The following is a 17,576-nucleotide window of genomic DNA, read 5'->3' as shown; positions in this document are numbered from 1 at the left end:
AAACACTCCATATCTTTGTTTGCTAACATAAACCAGAATCTGTGTACCTGTTTAAGGGCCCATCCGCCAAATAGCATCCAAGATTTGAAGGCATAAACTAGGGCCTCGGTGATAACCAAATTCCCACACTAAAGCAAGCAAAACCCAAAGTATCAATACAAAATAAAAACAAGAATATACAAAAGCTAGCATAAAATTAACAGTCTTACCTTATGGTTATGTTGTCTTCGACCAAAAAACCAAAAAAAAGAGAAGTATAATATTATATTACTCTACATAGTAAAAGTACCATTAAAAGATAATAGAAATTTAGGAGACATCAGGTACTTGAATCTTTTTGTTATAAACGTTTGAAGATTTTCATTCAGGTAATATAGGGGAGAGAATGACGGGGAAAGGAGGAGGTTAATGCTGAACAAACCTATCTACGAATCAAATGAGGAGAAGGGGAAAAAGTTTCAGAAACAAAGCAACGGTACATGTTAAACTAAGGAATACTTTCTTTTTTTTTTTTTTTTTTGAGAATCAGGAATACATTCTAAGTAACATATGCACATTATTTATATGCCTATATATTTACTGCTTGGCCTTATGGGGATAGCTTATCAAGGCAGCGATCCATGATCAGTGATACAGACTCCAGAAATGCAGCTTCACTTGTACCCGGGAGCACAGCTTCTGATGCTTCTTGAACAATCTGCTCAATCACAGATTCCTTCTTTAAGGTTTCCCTGCACATGATGCTTCCAATGGCAAAGGGGGTGAGTCCTCTCTCTACACCTTTCTTTAGAAGCATGGTGGAAATGCGAAGGGTGCGGGCACACTCAGGTGGTATGTGCCACCCATGAAACTTCAGAAGTTCAATGTCTTGTTCAGCATCCATTGATTTAATATAATCAATTGTGTCAGGGGAGTAAGGTTCTTTAGCTTGAGGCCAGTAGAGCCAGTCAAATGTACAATCTTCAAACTGCAGTGAGAAGAAGCAAAAATGAGAGGAAGTAATAGACAGAAGAAGTATTGGAGACAAATGGGTGTAATGATCTTAAAAAATAGAAAAACTGTTAGTTTGTAACTAAAAATAGAGTGGATAACGTACAATGCAATTTCTTTGGAAAGCATAGCATTGCAGAAGTTCAATGTAAAAGATGAGAATTATACAGGAAAGCATAGCATAATTTGTTGAACTGTTGCATATCCTATTAAACCAGAAAGATAAAAGGATGCAAAGAGAAGGATACGGAAATCTAATCAAAGTGAGAACATATTGCACAGTGGCACAAAATTAGGACAAGCAAAACAGCCAACAATGCTTTTAACTTTTTCCAGTTTGCAGCAAATTAAACAACATAGTAAGTGAAATAGACAATTGAACTAGATTTTGAAGTATATCATCACAGGGAACATACATAATTTTCTGCCAAAGACACCAACTATGTCTCGGAGTCAATAAGCAACCACAATGAAAATCAACAATACATGGGGAGATTGAATTAAGCAAACAAGAGAGGATACACCCTTTAAACTAAACACAAACAAAATTGTATCCAGTATTTAAGCAAGCATTGTCAGAAGAAGAACAAAACACTTACATTCTCAGGCAAGCAATAGCCATGATCAATGGGAATAAGCACAATCTGACCATCTTTATGATCTTTGCTAATCAATATGTTCCCAGCATGCCTATCTGCATTCGCCAACCTTATGTCCAACACTGATATCTTGTGCACCTCATCCACTGGGAACGCACGAGGGCCCATATCCTCACAACTGCCATTGTTCTTCACAAACATCTGCAGTGACCCAATCTTAACATTTTTGGCTGCACACTCAAAACCGTCTGGATGATTGAATCCTCTGTGCAAGCACTTGACCATAACAGTGGGGGGAACCCCAGCAAAACCCTTCTCCCTATAACAATATGAGCGACGTCCACTCCTTGGATGATCCAAAATGTATGCTGCAACTTCCCTCAATGCCCCTTCTCCTACTCGTGTGCCCTTCTTCAAGCCTTCACCATCAAGTGACAAGGGTAACCCCTGAGGATTATTCACAGCCATTGGCTCCTCATCAATTGGCTTAAAAACTGAGACATACTTTTGAGCAGATGAATCCTGCATGAAATAAGCTCCTCCTGATCCCTCTGACGACTGAATTGGCTCATTGCCACTGATTAACCCATCAAAGGTAGAGTTAATAAGATCTTTAATCACTATTGGTAGTTCAATCTTAGCATTAACAATTAGAGGTTCCAAAAGAAAATCTCTTTGCAATGGCATACTCTCTATGACAGGACGTCCCCCAGATAATGCTCCCCATTGGTGTTCTCTAACACCAGCCCCCTTCTCTTTCAGATTTAGTGCTTCGATAGACACTACTAAATCTTTCTCAACAGGTTTAACTCTTACTTTGGCAGATTTCCTAACTAGCAAGTGAATCACAGTGTCATTATTTTTGCATATGTCATTGATTAGTCTCTGATCTTCAAGCTCTTCGCCATCACATAGCAGTTCTTGATCCTTGAGATCAACAAACCCTTTCCCCTTCTTAGCAATCTGCTGTTTCACATAACCCACGTTTCTATTCCTATCAACTTGGAACTCAAACTCCTTCCCACATACAGTCCTAACAGTAATTGCTTGGAGATCAGAGAGTTTTACCACCAAATGCAATACAATCCCTTCACTTAACCCATAGTCTCGGACGGAAGTATTGTTCCTAGCTAATTCTCTCCCTTCACAAACCAATTTCTGCTTCTTCACATAATAACCTTTGTGGTTCTGGATTCTTAGCTTCACCAAAGCAATCGAATCTGACTCCATAACACACATGGGAACCACAGACCCAGCATCAGCAATGTAGACCAAGATTGACTCACTTGAGCATGGGCCATACAGACCGGTGGACCTACTGGGGAAGCATAGAGACTCCTCGAGCACTGGACTAAGTGCTACACTGGCAATTGACATTGTTTATCTTACAGAATCAAATCCCTATGTGTATCACCTAGAAGTTCCAAACCCTAAATCTCATACAAAGCCAATTGTGCTCCAATCGGAAAACCCAATTAATAGGGTAAATCCAAAAGAGCCCAGAAAAGCTCCTAAAACCCCAAGAAGTAAAGCCTTATGCAGATGATACTATTTTCTTTTTCCTTGTGAACAGAACCAAATCAAAGCAATTAGTGAATTTAGGAATTTTGTCACACCAATTAGGGTTTCTGTTAGACTTATAACATCTAAGGTTTCTATAATGCCCGTCAAATCTAGGGCTTATGCCATTCCTTCTATTGTTGAGAACTGACAAACCCTTTCCTGCGAATTCGGATTCCCTACAAACAGCCAAAAATTTGAGCGATCAGATACCAAAAAAAAGAAAAGAAAACCTTATTCACCAAAGAAACTAGATATGTATACATACATTATCGAATCTTTGCAATTAGAGATTAAAAACTCCAAAAAATAAATCTTTTTACTCCTACAATTCGAAAGAAAAAAAAAAGGCAATTAACTAAAATTTGTCTTAATTAGTTGATTTTTTCCATTGTTTGTATCTCTCGGGGAAAAAAAAAAGTAAATTTATTTAAACTAAATCAAAATTTACATACATTTGAAGTTATAGCTCACACACACACACACAAAAATTGAAGGCAGATTTCACTGAATAATAATAATAATTAATATCATTTACGACACAGACAGACTATTTAACAGATTTTCTTTATTTTCTTTCAAATTTTCCCACTAACCAAACAGAAAATACTAAGGAATGTACAATCTACAGTTCTACACAAAGAAATTGACTCAAAAAAAGAAAGAAAGAAAGGTATATAATTCTAACAAGTAAAAAGATCGGAGAAAAAACCTCAGGTACGGAGGCAATGAAACTAGAAACTCATAAGAATTTCCGCCATTGATTGTTCTCTCTGATCCTTCTCCACTGATTCCTCGCCATGTCTCCGAGAATCCAAAAAATTTTCTCTTTCGCTTTTAAAATTTTCGCCAGAAAATTTTTCCTCTGATAAAAAAAGAGACAATCAGTGAAAGAAAGAAAAAAAAACACAGAGATTAGGACGTGACTATGTGGAATCAAATTTGGGTTGGGGTATTTATAGGGTTAGACTTTTTGACTCGATGACTTTTGCCGGAAGTTTTTAACGGCGTTAGATGTGCCGTAAACGGACGTTATGTTTTTGTTGGTGTTAAAAGTGTTAGATATACTATTGACTATTGATGAGTAAACAATTTGAATTTTTTTATAGGCTGGATTATTTATTACCTTTGCTTGTTTCTAGAACTTTACAGAAAGGATCTTCAACCAAAAAAAAAAAAAAAAGTTTTCTTGTGTTGCACTTTGGCATAACACGAACACGAATACAACACTGTATAGATAAAATTTATGTATAATTCCTTAGTTACGCAGAATATTCGTTTATTTAAATATAAAAAACATAACTGCATTGAATTGAATTGTTCTTGAAGAAGATAATATTGGTTATATTTGAATTTAATTGACCAAAATTTTAGCCTTTAAAAACTACAATATATCAGTCTTGACTCTTGTGTGCCATCATGGGATCCCATAGATTAAAGCAAGAATATATATAAAAGTTTTACTCTTTCAAAGATATTTTAGAAACGTCTTCTAAAAAAAGATATTTTAGAAATAGAATATAATTATTTTTTGTTGATATTTTTGTTTAAAGTAGACTACTATAAGACTAGTTGAGTTAAAGTGAAGCAAAGAGTTAGTGCATGAAGATATTTACATGACCTAGTGTAAAATGACATGCGTGGAGGGATTTCAACACCTATTTTATTTTTAAGATCTTTTGTACTCTTAATGTTAATATAATAAGATATTTGATATTAGATGAGTTTAGAAGGTTTGGATTCAATTGTGGAGAAAAAAAAAAAAAAAACACTAAATACTATATTGAGAAACATGTTTCTCAATTTTCTTTGGAGGGGGATTAAATCAATATTTAAGTGACTAGTGTTGTTAACGTGTAAAGGAGATAAATATAATAGAGATATATGATTCACATTAAGGATCTCAATTTTATTTTGTTTGATTATATAAACCACATTACATGGTCTTGGTTATTATTCATTAAGTAGAAAAATTGATGGGTTATTTTTTAGATTTTAGAGAAGTGGATACCAAATATTTTTATATATTTCAAAGACTTTACATATTTACTTCTTCTTCTTCTTCTTCTTCTTTTTTGAGAAAGTATATATTTACTTGTTTGGTCATATTTATTATTTTTCTTTTTTGTGAGTAATGTTAAGAATATGTGTAGCATTTTTACAACATTAAAATAAAGTAAACACCAAATTCCTTTATTGTAATTATATTTAGAGAGCAATTCTAATTTTTCATAGAAATTATTAGAATTTTGGTTAAATAGTTAAATTCACAATTTCTTAATAATTTATATTTTTGGAACAATTGATATTTTATAATAGTATTATAGTAAATATTTATGAGTTCAAACAATATCTCTACTCTATCTCCCATTTAAAAATTTACGTATTAGATCTCAATTATTAAGATGGAATTTAGACCCAAAAATAAAGGATATTAAAAGTTTGGTTAAGTAATTATGGGACGTCCCTCTCTTCTTCTGTCATACCCAAATATTTTGTTAAAAACACAATAATAATAAAATAGTATAGTGCAGTTTCTAGATATTCATATTCAACTTCAAGTAAGTCTTATAATAGGGGATAATTTCACCAAAATCAGCTAGATGGTTTTGGAAGAAACTATTTCATCACAGCCGCACTAGATACTTTTTTTTGTCCTCATATACATATTATATTATATTTATACATGATTATGACAATATCATGCTTACAAGATATGTTTTATATAAAATTCATTTTAAAAGATATTTCAATTTTTAACCCAATGACATCCCCATTAGAATAATGTGAGATTTACAAATTGAGTAATAAAAAATTACTCCTTGTAACAAAGTTAATCGGATTTTTTGTACGGATGTATAAAAATAAAGCTCTTTTATAATTTATGAGCATATAATAATTGATACTTTTTATATTAAAAAAACCATACGTACAATACAAAGTTAAAATAATTCTATAATAGTCGACATTTTGTAAACTATGCATTGTGTTTGCTTTAAGTTTACTGAGTATATAGCATTCCAGACCCTTCGTATCATTTTTTTTATCTGAATTTTTACTATTCGGACACAAAATTTAAAAAAAAAAAAAAAAAAAATCTACCTACATTGACTAGCTTCAAATCTCATTAATTTTTTTACTTAAAACTCAATATATCCTAACACATCTAATAATATCCTAATAAATTTTTAGTTTAGTTGGATTTTCAAGGTTATTAAAATTGATTGTGTGATTGTAATTTTTTTTTTTTAAGAGTTTTAACCTGTAGCATGGAGATTAAACATCAATCAGTTTTTGGCATAGAGAGTTTCAATAGCTTTTTATCATCATACCAAAACACCAATCAATTTTTGGTGTAGATGAAGATTAAATACTAGATTGTACATATTTTTTAGTATGTGATATATGATGTTATAATATGTTGGAATTAGAGAGTGTAAAACTTGGATTATACACCACATTTTTATAAAATTTAATCTCTAAGTATTTTGTTCCACAAATTAGAGATCTGGGTTTGAATTTAATTTACATAAAAAATAAAACAAGGGGTGATTACATTAATTTTCATAATTTCAAATTCATCATCATTATCCTGATAGAATAATATATCTACGGAATGTACGGATAAGGTACACATGTAGAAGAATCTTTTTTATGTTAACGGACGTCAATCCTGGTGAAAATAACGCGTTCGCTGAGTCACTATGAACATCCACAGTTTCAACTTGGTCGCCAAGAAGCCTTTAATACTTTCTCCACGTAGTTTAACCAATGGCTACTTGCCAATTGTCATTGTTTCGTTATCATAATCACTTTTTTTAATTTTGAATTTTTTTAAAAAAATATAGAACATAATCATTTTAAATGTGAACTTAGAATCAATCCAAAAATGAAAAAAAACAAAACAAAAGATGTGACGTGTGTTTTTATTTTATTTTTTCCCTTGGGTGCTAGTTTGAAAGTATTTTAGCTTGGATTCGAATTGTATACATTAAAAAAAAATAGTAAAATTTATTTTCCTCAACAAATTTAAATGTATGGTAACTATTTTTTCTCTTTATTTTTTGTTTTCAAAAATAATTTTTTATTGGTGAGACTAAAAAATTCGTTTGACAACACAAAATGGACGGAAAACAAAACTATTCTCAAAACTCATTTTGTGAAAGAAACTGAAAATATGCAAAAAGCTGTTTTCAGTTTCTAATTTTCTAAAGTCAATGCAAACATGTATTTAATTTAATGAATTTGTCTCATTTAATGAGTTAGTATTAGACTTCAAATTCTAGTAACAACATATTTTAGTATTTTCTATTTTTTTTCTTTAAAAAACTTTTTTTTTTTAAATTTCAACTAACCAAACATGTTTTTGGTTTAAAAAATACAAGAAAATTGTTTTTTCTTTATATTCCCAAAAACAAGTTTTTGAAAATAAAAAATAAAAATTGTTACCAAACATAACCTAAACTTGACAGAAGTTTTTGAAAATAAAAAATAAAAATTGTTACCAATCATGACCTAAATTTGACAGAATTTTTTGGTATTTTTGTTCAAATCATATTACATGATGAGTCACGATTAATAACATTTTTTACGGTTTGTTTCCCTACATGATATACGTGCATGAGATAAGACTCATATAAAAAATATGTCTTCGCCACACATCATTTGGTCCTCTATTTTTTTTTTTTTAATAAAAAAATCAGCCTAAATAAATAAAAATAAAAACTCTTATTCAACACCCACTTGAGCAAAGCAGTTGTTAGTGCTCAAGAACTTTGAATCTTTCTCTTTTTCTTTTGTGTATAAAGAGAGAAATAACCCTACCCATCTTCTAGTCCAATGGGTAGCGTTGTTCAACTAGACAGGGTCGGTTCTTTTCTCTAGTCTTTTAGCCTTAGTTATTCAGGCTTTAGGCAGAAATAGTGTTAGGCCTTCTCCTTTTTTGTAATCCTCTTCTTTCATTTTGAATAAATTTTTTATTCAGCCAAAAAAAAAAAAAAAAAATCTAAACACATTCTAAACCAAATAATTTTAACCCTTAACCTTAATATTGTGAGATTTATAACAAAATTAGTAAAAATCTACCTCTATCCAATATTGTGACCATTTTTTTTAACCCTAGGGGTGTTGAGCACTCACATTAGACTCAATATTACTCTTATGTTGTTTTGATATTAATATTTTTTGGAAAATGAATTATTTTTCAAAAAATATTTTCTAGAAAACTATCTTATTTTTCTATATTTGGTAACGACTTTAAAATAAGTTGAAAAATTATCTCTTAACTTTCTTTATTTATTTTTGCATGAAATAGAGTTGATTTCCATATTTAGCTTTGAGTGAGATAAAATTATTTTTATAGTAAACGTGAAAAACAACTCTATCTCACATTAAGCTAACTAAGGGAAGTTTGTTAAGAGACAGTTTTTCATTGACTTTTTTCCCCTTATACTATCAAATACAAGAAAATGAAAAAACTATTTTCACATAAGGTTTTTTTTATTGAAACAAATAAAAGATGAACAGTTAAAAGTCTCATGCCTCAACCTCAATAAACCAAAAACCAAAAGCAACTTTTGAAAAATAACTCAATACAATTATTGAGCATAACTCGAATGAACTACCCAATTAATTGTTTTTTGAAAGGAAAAAAAAAAAGAAAAGAAAAGAAATATCTATAATATTGGCTCCATCAGAAATAGATGTCCCCAACATATACATTTTGGATTAGGATCTATAAAGATCCACCTAATTTTCCTTCTGCTTATTTTCAGAGTCACTTTGTTTATAAGAAAACAAGGACCTCCACCACAATTTCACAAAATCACTGCATATTTATTTTCTTGGTTTGTTCTCCTCCACAATCACAATGTACTCTCGTCTCATTCTCAAAAAATAAAAAAACACAATGTACTCTCGTCTCTAAATACATGTCCCTCTTTCTGCATTCAAATCAATTACTAGTATGATTGTATGAGTTACTTGATATAAATTTAATAATAGGTGATTATTTGAATTTGGAAGATTTTACTCAAACAAAAGCACTTTTGTTATTATTGATTTGAAATAACGTCTTACACCTAATCATTTCAAATCCATATATTACTAAAATTCAAATTTATCTATAAGTTTTTAAAAATTGATTAATTTACATCAGGCAAAACATTATACGGACTAATATGAAAATTTTTAGATTTAGTGGATGAAAATAACAATTGATCAAAATTATATGGTGTAAAATGTTTTTTCGCTAATTTTTTTTCATGTCATGTACTATGATTTATTGGCAAATTTCTCGGGTTTTTAAGCACTAGTAAACAGTAGCTTCTGTATACGTGTTTGTACAGTATTTTCCATCTTATGTTTTGGTTGCAGGTGTTCAACAACTTAGCAAGCATGATATCATAACTACTCAAAAACAGTTTTTTTTTTTTTTTTTAATTGAAAAATTCATTCAGTGGTTAAAGCAATAAAATTTGTCTTTTTTTTTTTTTTTTAAAAGGTAGCTAATTTGGTGGTCATGTTTAATTTAATCATTTCAATAGCTATCAATGAGTCAAGTTCGATTTCATAGCAAGTAGTCCTCATATCTATCGTCATTGGTGTTGACCTTGACCCAACCCTGTGGTTGGTATTCTTAGAGGTGAGACACTAATGTAGACTGTAAAGGTTAAATTGCATTGTATAAATAAAGGTCCAATCCGATTGCTCATTCCTTTAGCCAAAAAATTCCGCTACCTCACTCAGTAGATTTGGTGGAAGCCTTGGCAGTTAGTAGGGCAATAAGCTTTGCTAGAGAACTTTGCATTTCTAAGGTAAGAGTTCGAAGGAGATAGTCATAGAGTTGTCACAGCTATCAACAACCAGGCACCATCAAAAACCATGACCATGTTTGGTCATGTTATTGAAGAGATTGGATGTTGTAAGAGATTTTTCATAAATATAGCTTCAAACATGTAAAAAGAGAGGGCAACAAGCTTTGCTCATTCCATTGCTAGAAAAGCAGTTTATCTGCAGATCTTGGTATATGGGTAGAAGATCTACATTCTGAGTTGGATTTTGTATTCCAAGCTGATTTAGTTCATTCATAAAATATTTTCTTACCGATTCCTCAAAAAATAAAAAAAACAGTTCCAATCCAAAACATTGATGGGCATTTTTTTTCTTCTTCTTTCTTTTATGCTCTTTTGAGAATGATTTACCGAATTTTAAATTTTGCATCATGTGGGGGTTTTGATACATGAATATCGCCATATGGCTTATTAAAAGGGACTAAAATATGCAACAAAGAGGTCTTCCATACTTTACAACGCCTATAGAAGGAAATGAAAACACAAATCTCACTCTGGAAAGATAAAAACAAAAACTTGTTACTCTTCACAGGCTCCTCTCTATGAAGTCCCAAATCCGCTCTTCCATATAAATTCGATCCCTATGCCGGCGTGGCATGTGACGTTCGTCTGGAAAAATCAATAATTCATAAGACTTTCCAGCAGCCACAAGTGCATTCACAAGCCTTGCAGTGTGCCTAAAGTGTACATTTTCATCAATCATGCCATGCACAATTAACAACCTCCCTTTCATCTTGTGCACATGGTGCATCACAGAGCTTTTTTCATAACCTGATGGATTCTCAGAAGGCAATCCCATGTACTTCTCAGTGTAAAATGTATCATACCCATCCCAGGATGTTACAGGAGCACCAGACACAGCACAACGGAACACGTCAGGAAACCTGGCCAATGTCATAGCTGAGAGATATCCGCCGTAGCTCCACCCATACAACCCAATATGGCCAGCTTTAGCTAGCCCTTGTTTGATAAGCCATTCAGCTCCAGTCAGCTGATCATCAGCATCAATCTGACCAGCCTTGTATTTTAGAGAGCCCTCAAACTTCAGTCCACGTCGTGCAGTTCCTCTATTGTCCATCTGTAAACAGTAAAGTAATTACAACGATGAATTTTTCATTTTTTTTAAATAAGTGGCATGATGATGATAAAATCTATTAGAGAAGCAGGCAGGAGATAGTTTTTATCCATATGCTTGACACTTCAAGACACTTCAGGAATGGGACAGGTAATCAGACCAGGGGTAGAATAACAAAACCTAATCTAACTGAAATTTCATACTTTTTATACATAGATGCAGTAACCATGTCTCATAAACATAATAGCAACGTCCACCATGTTACCATGAACCCCACCAAACAAAGGGACTGACAAAATATGAGCACTCATAGTTTAGCCATGCCCCAATATTCAAAGATATGGGAGCTATATGAAGTTATCACCTAAGCATGCTGCATGCACCATAACCAATACAATATCTTCATCCATCTAATATACATCACCGATTCAAAATTTTTTATTTTATTAAAAAAAAGGGGTTCCATCAAGCATGGGCTTCCTGTGTGTCAGCAACATAATTGAGTAAATTGATAGCATAACTTATACAGATGTTTTAGCCAGGCAACTAATTGGACGATGATCATACATATGTGCATGTACACTACAGCCTTGCATAACCAGGGTGTTTTTAATTCTAATTAAGTACTTGTTAGTAAAGAAGTCTAAGTCAAAATGTTCAACTAAGCCATAATCCTAACTATTTGAGGGCAGTTCTATTAATCCCTTATATCAACTAATTTGATTCAGTTAAATGTGTCCTTTTTTGTCCTTTTATCCTATCTAAGATCATACACTCTGCTACCCTCCTATTTACCAATCTTTTTTCACTATTTCTAGAAGTATTATAAATGAAATATCACGTAAACAAAACATAAGTTTTTACACAAGATACAGACCTTCCAAACTAAGATGCCCTGGCTTCGTAGAAACTGTGCTTTCATGTCAACAGTATTTATCCAAGAATCAGAAACAAGCTGTACACTTGGACCACCATACACATTAATCAAGGTTTTGTAAGGTGGAGGGCCAAATCTTGTTACATCAGGCTTATATAAAGCCCCATACAATGCAGTCCCATCATCTGCCTGTATTTTAACTAGCTGTGGAGGCTCAAGTTGAAGCCGTTTGAATCTTGGAATGGTAAATTGTTCATACAGAGGTGTGATTATGCTTCCATCTTCCAAAGAGCAAATTAAAACCCTAGGGGGAGAATTAAGAGAATCATGGATATCCACAAAAGTCCGCATATGATGATCAAGCACAACCACATGTTTTCCTTTACTATGGGTCAATCTCACCGGTGGCTCCAGGGGGTTGTTTCCATATGGGAATAGTTTAGCACAGTAAAGGTTAGATTCCAAAGGCCCATCTAAAGTTCCAGTGAAATAAACAAACCCTGCAGCCTCATTTACACCAGCAATTTGCTCAACCATCCAGTCACCTTCAGTGAGAGGTCCTAAGCATGTCGCATTTGCATCATACAGATAAAGATGTCTAAATCCTGTTTTTTCACTTGCCCAGATAAATCCCCCAGAAAATCTGGTGACTCCTTTGTCTAGAGGCGTGAAGCAGTCATGTAAACTAACCCATGCACCTACTTCTTCTACCAATATGGTTTTCCTTTGGCCTGTTTTGATATCAAACTTAAGGATCTTTAGCTTGGAGTGAGACCTGTTCAAAATCTGAGCTGTGAGATTATTTCCTAGCATCCAGTGGACTCTAGCCAAATATTCTTCCTCGTTGTTTGCCTGATCCGATCCCCCACAGAGAAGATCCATCCAAGTAATAGGACCTCCAGCAGCAGAAACCACTCCAAGGCGAACTTTAACATTTGTAGCTCCGGCAAAAGGATAAGCATGGTCTTCCTGTGCATCTGAACCAACTGAGCTTTTACCTTGGTGCATAATTCTGAAAAGAGGTACCTCAGAAGAATCAACTTGTGTGAATGCAATGAATTTGCTGTCTAATGACCACCAGTACCCAGTCTTCCTATCCATCTCCTCCTGCAGTCAGCAATATTTTCTCAAAATTATTATTTATAAAAAAAATATATAAAAAAAAAAAATCTTTAACACCAATAAATAAACAGTGGTGGTTTTCTGAATCGCCTTTTTTGCTTCTGAAAGCAATTTTTTTTAACATTGGTACACTCAAAGCAGGAATTAATTACAAGAAACAAAACCAAACAGTTGCCTGACTTTGTATATGCAAAAAGAGGGAAAGATGATAGAATGAAATTCTCACCTGAGCTATATATTCAGCAAGGCCATGAGTCTGCAGGACACAAAAAAAATGGTATCATAATTAACAAGGAAAAAGGAAAAAGAAAGTCATTAGTAAACCAAACAATTGGCAACACAATAATCAAAAGCCCATTGCACTGGTTTGGCAATTTGATGCTTCGCAGTTTCGAAACTAACGATTCTGACTTTAGTCTCACAACCTTGAAAAGAGTAATAATTTCAAAAGAAAGTGGAGTTGTAAAAAAGATAGAAAAGAAAAAAAGGGGCAGGGTGAAGAAAAAATAATTAATTGGCAAAGATCTGAGAGAGGATCTGGCCCTAAGAAGGTGAAACTGGATACATAAAGCTGGCCCAAAGTTATTGGGAGCTAATGCTCCCTGAGTTAAATTAAGTAAAGGCTGTAATAGACTCCTATGCTTCAATTATCCAACCTTAAATGGCTCACTAGCAAAAAACAGTTCAGAACATTAATAGTGGGATTAGGACGGACAGATCAGTTACAAACAAAGAATTGGGTGTGAAAATTTATGCATTACTTCACAGAAATCATAGAGTTTTTTGATAGCATCTGGTATCAATGATATCATAAAAATCTAAACCTGCATTGTACATACCAAAGAATTTCCATTGGCACCATATGTCAACTGTTTTGATTCATTGTTCAAGAGATTGAGAACATGCAACTCTGAATCTCTTACATAAGCGACCATTGTGCCATCTGGGGATAGATGTGGATCAATAATTGGTGAACACGGTACACTTGGAAGCTTGAGCTCTGGATTTGAACAAGAAAAATCCTGCAAATAAATCTGTCCATAGATAGAATACCAAATCATCAGTGGAAACCAGATCCTTTCAAGTTCACAGTGCTAGTATGAAACAGAAAATAAAAAGAGTTAGCATCTATCGATTAGCCCCAAAACATAGATATTGAATACATCCCACATTGTTATAACAGATTTGACAAGGTGGTAAAAGGTCAAGAAGCAGTGATTGCATTGATGGCATTATTAATAGTTAGAAACATTTCAAACACCAGAAATACAGAAGAGAAATTCAGTTTATAATAAAATAGAACATGTTCACAGGTTTAATTGTATGATGAAATGCAGGGTGAGTAGAGTGTCAGGTGTGTTCCAACTAACAGTAATAATATGTATATAACAGAAAATCCAAATATCTCATTGCCAGTATTAGCTCCAACTATCTATTCATATAGGATCCGTTAAAAAAATTTGCATCAGCTGCCCACCTAATGCAACTCCAGTCTCAAGGATCAAAACAGATGCAGTATAGGCTAATGTATTTACAACAAATCCATTTGCCATCCAGAAAGTTCTAACAAATTCTGATGGAGAACCCAAGAAGTGAAACATGGTGGAGGAAAGTCCACATTATTTAAATTGTGAACAGTAAATTAAGTAATTTAGAATAGGAGGTGAAAACTGTGCTGAAGGTTGTTATACAGTTATATTAGAGGTAGTATGAAGGAGTTGATGGTGATGCTGAAAAAGGGGATAACAGCAGAGATGGTTTTGGTCATGGAGTTAGAATCAGGGTGTGGAAATGGTCGGATAATTTCAAAAGTGGAGGTGGTGACAGTAGGGGCATTAAAGGAGGTTGTGATGGAGGTGGTTGCATTGCTATATGGTGGCAGCAACATGAAAAAAGTATTGTGACGATGCCACGATGAGGTCCATGAGATCCATTAGTCCCCCCTCCTAATCCACCAAACAAAAAAGCCTACCCACAATGAAAACATGAACTTAAAACACATTTTTCTTGCGTCAATTCTAATTCCCAACTAATTAATGATCATAACCATACATTTATTATAAAACAAGAGAAATGATGCCAAAGAACTTATCCTCTTGAATCTTAAAATATTAACAGTACAACAAACCCTTTAAGACCAAAAAGATATTCTCAGTCTAAGAAATTATATCAAAATGTTTTTGCAGAAGAGAGGTGAATAATTCAAAAAGGCAAAGAGTAGCACTTTATCATGTAATTCAATAAAAACATAACATATAAGATTATTAGCCTAAGGGATAAAGGAACAAACCCCAGCTGGCAAAGGCACCATGATTTCTTTCTTTTTTGTGCTTGTCTTCACCCATTCATACCGTGTAACTCCCAACCCACGCTCCCTCAATCTTTCCCTCCTCAACTTCTCTTCTGGTGATATATTACTCTCGTCCAGCCCACCATCCGGGGGACTGAAAAATAACTCTTGTTTTCCAGTCTTGACATCATAAGCAAAAACCCTCCTATTCAAAGTGTGATCAGGACTAAGCAAGTAAGTTATTATACTATCATCAGGACTGAAACTGATTGAAGTAGGTGCCACATAACCGGGCAATGGGTATTGCACAATCTCTTCGACAGGGAAAAGATTGCAGTCATCAATAGTTGCTGTAACGCTTGAGTCCGTCAAAGGCATATTGCAATTAAATGATCTTGAACGCTTCAGAGTCTTCTTCTTGTCCTCATCAACTGATTGCATCACCTATTAACTAAAAAGTGTTGATCAAAAAACTGAAACAGAACCTGAACCTAATTAATGATAAATTGATCAAACAAATGTGATGACTTTTCATTGGAACCCAAAAAAGACATACACTTTATTAGTGAATCAAATGTGATAAGAGCCAACAAGATCACAAACTGTACATTAATTACAAAAGCGTTTAATAACGGATATGATATCCTAGATTCTTCATTATATGGGGCTTAGATTCTTCATTAAATGCACCCCCCAAAAAAATATATACATAACTGAGACTAAAAGTTTATACTTTATACCATAAATTCATTTAGCATAAACAGTTAAATCTAAGAGTGAAATCAAAACATTTTTATTGTTATAAAAAATAAAGCTTTTTTGCACTGTTTTCTAGCAATCAAAAACAAAGGTTAGCAATTCAACATAAAAACTAAAACCCATCTCAAATAAGCACATAAAAACTTAATTCTAGTGGTCAAAAGTTTTCCTACATTTTCTCAACAACCAAACACAGTAAAATCAATGCATAATCATTAACTAGAACATAATTTTCAAATAGCTCTAACCTACTAAGAAACTCCACGAATCAGTACTCTGACAAAGTTCTTGGAAATTGTCAGCTGGATCCGATCACAAAATACGAACCTGCACCGAACCCACACTTTTGTATTGTCCGTAAAAACCAAAAAAATAATACTAATAAGTAAAAAGAAAACTCGAAAAAACTCTTCTTCTTTTTTCCTTTTTAATGTTAAAATGAGAATTTGATTTATTTGACTCAAAACCTTGGAAAGAGCTGAAAAGGATCGTCCATGAAAGTGAAGAGACAGTTAAACGTAATATCGGATTTTGGATTCCACGGAAAAGAAGAAAGAACTGTTCTTGACTGTTCTTGATTGAGGATTCGGAATCGGATTCTTAGGAAATTGGAGTTTCTATGTTTGTGTGAGTGTGTTAGAGAGAGAGAGAGAGAGAGAGAGATCTGTGTGCTTTGGGTTTTGTTGGACTTTTATAATTACTTACTATAATGTTTTCGTGGACAACCTGAAATAAGAAGAAACCCCCAGATGACTAGATGACTTAGATGAGTACTATTTTTCAATTTATCTGTTAAAAAAAAAAATTTACTATCTGTTGTGAATTTGGAAAATACCAATTTGGGTTTTGTTTTGAATGGCTTCTTCATAAGATGTCGGTATAAGAATGTATCTCATGAAACGGTATCATATAATATAAAATTCACATATGTGTGATTATTTTTCTCTCCATTTATAACTTTATTGTTTGCATTGTGCATAAAGATTATTGCGTCATGCTTGTGTATGATGAATTTTTGTTGTTCAATTATCTGAGATTGCCTTTAATGAATTCAAAATTTACACGTCATGTTTACATGGAGAATAATATTATGAGCATAACATTTTTACAGCAATTTCACAACAATGTCAATATGGTAAGTTATTATTGGCTCTTATCTCGGCGCCTCTTTGACATTATTTTTTTTTACCTACTATTAATAGCTTGCCAAGCTTTATTGTGAAAATGTTATGTTTGTAACTTTATTTTTATATGTTGAATTTCTATAATTGTCAATTGTATGATATCCAATCTACATGCAATGTATTAATTAATCAATTCTATTCGTAACATTTCTTAGCTCAACTAGTAAAGTCTTTGATGATTGAATAAAAAATCTGAGATTCAATTCTCATTTATACAAAAAATCGATTGGTGTTTTGATATGATGATAAAGAGTTATCACTATCATCAG

General features: G+C 33.0%; 2 protein-coding genes across 8 annotated transcripts; both read right to left on the bottom strand.

Moving 5' to 3' along the window:
* Positions 1-324: 324 nt before the first annotated feature.
* LOC126698232 (phosphatidylinositol 4-kinase gamma 3) lies at positions 325-4,082 on the bottom strand. Its single transcript, XM_050395325.1, has 3 exons — positions 3,862-4,082; positions 1,590-3,328; positions 325-967 (listed from the first exon to the last, which is right to left on the bottom strand). Exons 2-3 carry the CDS (start codon positions 2,964-2,966, stop codon positions 590-592), a joined length of 1,755 nt encoding a protein of 584 aa, XP_050251282.1. The 5' UTR covers positions 2,967-3,328; positions 3,862-4,082; the 3' UTR covers positions 325-589.
* A 6,266-nt stretch (positions 4,083-10,348) lies between these two features.
* LOC126700261 (uncharacterized) lies at positions 10,349-16,847 on the bottom strand. Of its 7 annotated transcripts, none has more exons than XM_050398330.1 (7): positions 16,591-16,847; positions 16,372-16,466; positions 15,365-15,815; positions 13,914-14,108; positions 13,301-13,330; positions 11,953-13,059; positions 10,349-11,078 (listed from the first exon to the last, which is right to left on the bottom strand). In XM_050398330.1, the coding sequence occupies exons 3-7, from the start codon at positions 15,803-15,805 to the stop codon at positions 10,527-10,529; spliced, it is 2,325 nt and encodes a 774-aa protein (XP_050254287.1). In that variant the 5' UTR covers positions 15,806-15,815; positions 16,372-16,466; positions 16,591-16,847; the 3' UTR covers positions 10,349-10,526. The 7 variants fall into 7 exon arrangements, with proteins under 7 accessions (XP_050254287.1, XP_050254284.1, XP_050254288.1 ...); XM_050398327.1 differs by having other exon boundaries at positions 15,365-15,808; XM_050398331.1 differs by having other exon boundaries at positions 15,365-15,808; positions 16,376-16,466.
* Positions 16,848-17,576: the final 729 nt, after the last annotated feature.

The sequence above is a fragment of the Quercus robur genome, chromosome 9, assembly GCF_932294415.1.
Source record: "Quercus robur chromosome 9, dhQueRobu3.1, whole genome shotgun sequence".
Taxonomy (NCBI): domain Eukaryota; kingdom Viridiplantae; phylum Streptophyta; class Magnoliopsida; order Fagales; family Fagaceae; genus Quercus; species Quercus robur.
Note: the sequence above shows the minus strand (reverse complement) of the source record. Positions and strands in the feature narration are given on the sequence as shown.

Coding starts and splice junctions, on each gene's coding strand:
- LOC126698232 (XM_050395325.1), bottom strand. CDS start 2,966: ATGTCAATTGCCAGTGTAGCACTTAGTCCAGTGCTCGAGGAGTCTCTA. Junction 968..1,589: donor GCTATTGCTTGCCTGAGAAT/GTAAGTGTTTTG, acceptor TTCTCACTGCAG/TTTGAAGATTGTACATTTGA.
- LOC126700261 (XM_050398330.1), bottom strand. CDS start 15,805: ATGCAATCAGTTGATGAGGACAAGAAGAAGACTCTGAAGCGTTCAAGA. Junction 14,109..15,364: donor TGGTGCCTTTGCCAGCTGGG/GTTTGTTCCTTT, acceptor ATCTATGGACAG/ATTTATTTGCAGGATTTTTC. Junction 13,060..13,300: donor TTGCTGAATATATAGCTCAG/GTGAGAATTTCA, acceptor TGCTGACTGCAG/GAGGAGATGGATAGGAAGAC.